General features: G+C 57.9%; 1 protein-coding gene across 2 annotated transcripts; it reads right to left on the bottom strand.

Annotated features, from left to right (window-relative positions):
• Positions 1–831: 831 nt before the first annotated feature.
• Positions 832–4,307, bottom strand: Arc (activity regulated cytoskeleton associated protein). 2 transcript variants are annotated; one of them, XM_005354511.3, is made up of 3 exons: positions 2,335–4,307; positions 1,953–2,092; positions 832–1,766 (listed from the first exon to the last, which is right to left on the bottom strand). In XM_005354511.3, the coding sequence occupies exon 1, from the start codon at positions 4,086–4,088 to the stop codon at positions 2,898–2,900; it is 1,191 nt and encodes a 396-aa protein (XP_005354568.1). In that variant the 5' UTR covers positions 4,089–4,307; the 3' UTR covers positions 832–1,766; positions 1,953–2,092; positions 2,335–2,897. The 2 variants fall into 2 exon arrangements, with proteins under 2 accessions (XP_005354568.1, XP_005354567.1); XM_005354510.3 differs by having other exon boundaries at positions 1,953–2,089.
• Positions 4,308–5,638: the final 1,331 nt, after the last annotated feature.

The following is a 5,638-nucleotide window of genomic DNA, read 5'->3' as shown; positions in this document are numbered from 1 at the left end:
TGTGTGTGTGGTGTGTGTGTGTGTGGTGTGATGTGGTCTGTGTGTGTGGATGGGGAGTCATCAAAAGCCAATGGTCAAAGCTATGGCCTCCAGGTGAGTGAGTGCTCTTCCATGGACGCTAGTTTGCTTACCAGCTGCCTATGGACTTAGACCAGGATGGCATAGCCTAACAATCAGAAAGTTCCTTGCCACCATTCTCTCGTCTCATGCTGGTCCTACTCACTGAGGCCTGGCTGGAATGGGTTTGTACCCCTTATAGTTCACCTCCCCTCCCTCATAACAACCTGGCAGTGTCAGCTGAAGTGACACAGAAGCTTCACAGAAGTGAGGCCTTTGTGTACCTCAAACAGGTTATTTCCAAGGTCTTGAGCCCAAGCCTAGACAGAATTAAAGATGGTTTCCCATTTTGCAGCTAAGAAAACTAAAGGTCAGAGAGCTGGCACTTGCTATCCTCCTAGAGAGGACACTGGCCCTGTCCATAGATTCCAGGCTGAGTCAGAGCGAGCTTGACTCTGCAGAAAAGATCCATTGCAACACTCCTTGCACCCCAGCAGGCAACATCAGAGTTAACAAACTCTGCTGGTCAGAGGCCAGGAATGAACCAGGTCTAGAGGCCATGAGGTTGGCCTCTGGTGGCCCTGAGAGCCTTCCAGGCCAAGGACTCCAGAAGTTTCTCTGGGGTCCATAAACATTGTTCCTGGTCCCTGTGCCCCCCTCCTTGCACTTCCCTGAGCAGTCAACCTCAAAGGAGCAGCCTTCTCCTCTGAGGTCCTGCTTCAGCCCAGCCCACACGCCAGAGAAACAGCACAAACTAGACTCCAGGAAGTTCCATGGTTTTATTAACAAAAGCTTATATGTGTGTGTATATATATATATATCTGTATCTCTATATCTATATAAAAATCTGTCTTCGAGGTAAGATGGTATGGACAGATGGCCTGACTGCATTTTCAAGGCTTGATGGGAATAGGGGATAGCCACACTCTCTTGAGATCTTCAGTGTCTCCCTAGTCCCAAGGACCTCCCTACACCCTGTGCCAACCAAATGAATATGGGTCGTAGCTTATGTGCAAAAATAAAGCTGTGGGGACTGGCAGGGGCATGGGGCATATGATCTGTCAGACGTCAGTGGAACTGGTCCCAGGACACCAGTGGACCAGTCAGACGGAGGAACCTCAACAAGGCCTACTCAGACCGCAGACACAGCAATGACCAGCCAGCACGAGGCAGTGGTGCTGCAGCTGGATGCGGTTCAGCTGAGCCACTGCACGGCAGGGCAGGGAATGCCTGGAACAGCCCAGGAGCCAAGGCCTGGGGTCTCCTGGGACTGGTCTGGGCTTGGACCAGCAGGCAGGGCACAGCAGGAAGGGGCAGGCTGGGCTGGGGCCCAAGCCCTAAGGCTCCTGCCCGGTTCTGGCGGGGGGGGGGGGCCAATGGCCACACAGCGAGCTGGGTTCTGCGCAAAGAGGGCGAGGAGCACAGACCCTACTCAAGCTGCAGTGGCTCATGGCGGGCAGCTAGTAGCCAGCAGGGTGGGCATCATGGCAGACCCTGGCTTCACGCTGGCCTATCTTCATCTCCAGCTCAGGCTGAGTTGGGGTGCTGCCCTCTGCCAGGCGTCTCCTCTCTGTAATCATGTTTTCTCTGCTCTGCAAGTGTCTTGGATCTTCTGTGCAGACAGCTTCGAGAGAGGAGGGGACAGTGCCGGTGCTGTGGTGGTGCCCATTCCAGGCATGGTGAGGAAGACTTCTCAGCAGCCTTGAGACCTGAGGGAGACAGGAAACAGCAAGATGGTTAGAGAACTGCTCACCCTGAGATCTGGGAGGGGCAGTAGGCTACCCTGCCCCCCAACAGGTGCCCTGGGGCCTGTGAGGACTTCTCAGAAAACCCAGAGATCTGGAGAGTGGCTGGGATCTGGGACCTGATCAGGGCAGGAGGCAAGACTCTCTTACCTGATGTCATTCTCCTGGCTCTGAAGGTGCCAGCTGCTGCCTCAGCTGGGTGTGAGGACTCAGCCCCTCTGGGACCCTCCGCCTGCCACGGCTGAGTCATGGAGCTGAGCTCTGCTTTTCTTCACTGGTATGAATCACTGCTGGGGTGAGAAAGCATAGGGTCTCTGTGAGCTGGCTCAGCAAACTCCCCCAGTACTGCCCCCTCCTCAGCCCCCTCCTTGACCCCTGCAGTCCCAATGCCCACTATGTTGGCACCCACCCTGATTCCACTCCATCCCGTCCCTGCAGTTAATTTGCTAGAGAAGCCTTGAAGGCTTCCTGGAAAATGAACTTGGTTGTGTCCCCACCACCTCAACTCTAAGATACATGGGGCAGGGCTCACCTAGAGGCCAGGAGGTGCCATGATGTCAGGTCTGCTGCTTCAGCTGCACTGTGGCTTTTAGCTCACCCCTAGGAGGGAGCTATGCTGACCAAGGTTGGTCAGTTGCCCTGGGAGGCAGCTAGGGTACCAGCTGGATCTGCTGTGTCTGTAGGAGCGGGCTGCATCCCTGGGGTTGAGGTTCTCTCGGCACTGACTCTGCTCTCGCTTCTGCCCTGGGTGCTCTGTGGTGTGGTGCCTACTGCCCCAAAGGGCCCAGGCACTGGAGCAGAATGAAGAAGTCAAAGGTGTTCTATGATGGTCTGAGAATGTGGAGGGTAAGGCCAGCGTGACTCGGGCCAGGGCCAGGGCAGGTGACGGGTGGGAGCCCTGTGGGAGAGGGGCTTCTTCATGTTCAGTCCATGTAGCATGGTTGTGTGGCAGTTGTCTGTGAGTCAGGCCAGGGGGTGAGTAGATGCCAGGCTGAACAGGGCACCGCTTTGGGAGTCAGCCCCAGCTCAAGTCCTAGTTGGCAAAGGCCACAGGCTGGTTGTGGCAGGCAGGCTGGGGACCCTGGTCTGATCCATCTATTCAGGCTGGGTCCTGTCACTGGCTACTGACTCGCTGGTAAGGGCAGGTGTGAGGGCCTCGGTCTCATCTTCTGTGGGCAGTGGGGTTCCAGAAGGCTCAGCTGCCTGCTCCAGGCCGTCCTGCACTTCCATGCCCCTCTGGATGAGCTGCTCCAGAGTCTTAGGCAGTGGGTGGCGTAAAAATCGCTTGAGCTTGGGCTGCAGGGTGCCCACCACATACTGGATGATCTCCTCCTCCTCAGCGTCCACATACAGTGTTTGGTACAGGTCCCGCTTGCGCCAGAGGAACTGGTCCAGTGGCTCACCCTGCTTCTGCGGCAGGTCGAGCTCCCGCTGGATGGCTTCACGGGAGAGCGTGCCCTCACTGTACTGCAGAAACTCCTTCTTGAACTCCACCCAGTTCTTCACCGAGCCCTGCTTGAACTCCCACCACTTCTTGGCTGGCCCGTTCATGTGGTTTTGGATCTGGGACAGCCAATATTCTTCGGAGCCACCCACCTGCCGCAGGTACTCTTCCAGGTGGCTCAGGAACTCCCGTGGGTCCTCGAAGATCTGGGTATCCACACCAGGGCTTGGTTGCCCATCCTCACCTGACCCCCAAGACTGGTATTGCTGGGCCTCCACTGATTCCTGATCAGGCAGCTCTCCGGCAGCAGGTGGTGGAGTGATGGCATAGGGGCTGACAGTGTAGTCATAGCCATCAGCTTCCTGGCAGTAGGGCTCTGGACCCCCTACACCTACAGAGACAGTGTGGCGAGTCGGCTCGCTGCCCACCGGGTACTTGCCGCCCATGGACTCCAGGCGGTCGGCCCACCTCTCCAGGCGATAGAAGACCTCCCGCCACACGTGCATCTCACGCTTGACCCAGCGCTCCAGGTTGGCGATGGTCTCCTGGCAGCGGCAGAGACAGGCCTTGATGGACTTCTTCCAGCGCTGTGAGTCACCGGTGGGCACATAGCCGTCTAAGTTGTTCTCCAGCTTGCCCACCGACCTGTGCAACCCTTTAAGCTCTCGCTCCACCTGCTTGGACACTTCGGTCAGCAGGTGCCGGTGGGTCCTCCGCACATGCTCCAGCATCTCGGCTCGGCACTTACCGATCTGCAGGATCACATTGGGCTTGGCTGCCGGCCCGCCCCGCTGGGCAGGGTAGGCGTGGAGGCCACCGGTCGTCCTATGGTCCAGCTCCATCTGCTCGCAGGTGCAGCGGGTCCAGACAGGCTGAGAACTCCTCTGGGGCGGAAGCGGGAAGGCAGCCGAGGCGGCAGCGGCAGGCGCGGAGCGGCAGTGGCAGGTGCGCGGTGATGCGCGGAACTCTGCAAGAGTGGCAGGCGCGCCGGTGCTGAAGCTGGTGAGGCCCAGAGACTGCAGTTGCAGGAGGACTAGTCGCCTCAGCACTGCGCTGGAGCCGGCGGCTGCGGCTCTTTATGCTGCGCGAGGCCCGTGGGCGGCAGCTCGCCGAGCCCCGGTTCCCATTGGCGGTGCCCAGGCTGCGCGCCAGCGCCCGCCCGCGCCCTCTCCTGCCGCAGGCCCCGCCTCCCCCGCGCCTACTCGCTCCTCTCCCGCGGGTGCCCGCAAGGACCCGCCCCTTCACAGCCGGCTCACCCGGAGTGACTAATCCGCTCTGCTGCGCGCCTCCCACCGGGAGTTCTGGGACAGGAGGGACCGTGGGAGACCGGAGACACTCTTCTACCTAATCCTGGGCAGCAAGGATATGGGTGAGGCAAGTTATTACCTGCTGTTTGCCTTCAGGGTCTCATGTCTTTTTTCTTAGGGGGCAGCTGGACACTATGCCTCTGGATCATTGATGTCCCCAACCTGACCCTTGCCCAACCTGACTATGCGACCTCAGAAGAGCCTGATAGGACCCCTTCACTCCAGATCCATCCATCCTTGGCTGCCTTGTGTTAATAGGCACACACACACACACACACACACACACACACACACACACAGTGCTCCTGCCCAACCTCATCCTAAGGGTCGTAAGCCCAGGTTCTATGCTGGTCCAACTCTGTGAGGGACTCCACTTAGGCAAGGCTTTTTCTGGGCCCCTGCATTGGTGCGTTTGTGAAGGTCGAGTGACCCCTGTCTGTATGTCAGTGGCTGAACGGGACTGCAGTGCCTGGAAGCTGAACCCACACAGACATCGGGCTAAGGTATAGGGGTTGTGAGAGACGCAGGCGACATTGCTGAGCCCCAAAGCCCCAGGGCACAACCAGAAGTGGACCAGAAGCTTCAAGACTTCTAAGAGATTAGACTGGAGGAAGGAGGGAGGAGGTGGAGGAAGGGGAGACAAGGAGCTGGCAGAGGAAAGCAAGCTACCATATAAGGAATGGGGCTCCGGAAGCTGAGATTCCCTCTAGAGGGAGGCCCCTTCCGATTCCCTGGCAACAGCGCTGTGGTGCAGTAGGGGAGGGCATCCTTCTTGGTTTACTCCAAGCTAGATATATGGGCCTGGGTCTCCCATCCTCTGATGTGACTTGAGGACATATCACTGCCCACAATAGAAGCCTGAAGGGGCCCACAGACACATGGTGCCTGCAAGAACATCTTTCTCTCTCAGCCAGCTCCCCCGTCTCTCTCACTCATATATACACCCTGAACACTCATAGCCCCTCAACACTTAGCCTACTCACAGCTTCATATACACTCATGCCCCCCACTCACAGTCTCCATATACACTCATGCCCCCCACTCACAGTCTTCATATACACTCATGCCCCCCACTCACAGTCTTC

The sequence above is a fragment of the Microtus ochrogaster genome, chromosome 15 (assembly GCF_000317375.1).
Source record: "Microtus ochrogaster isolate Prairie Vole_2 chromosome 15, MicOch1.0, whole genome shotgun sequence".
Taxonomy (NCBI): domain Eukaryota; kingdom Metazoa; phylum Chordata; class Mammalia; order Rodentia; family Cricetidae; genus Microtus; species Microtus ochrogaster.
Note: the sequence above shows the minus strand (reverse complement) of the source record. Positions and strands in the feature narration are given on the sequence as shown.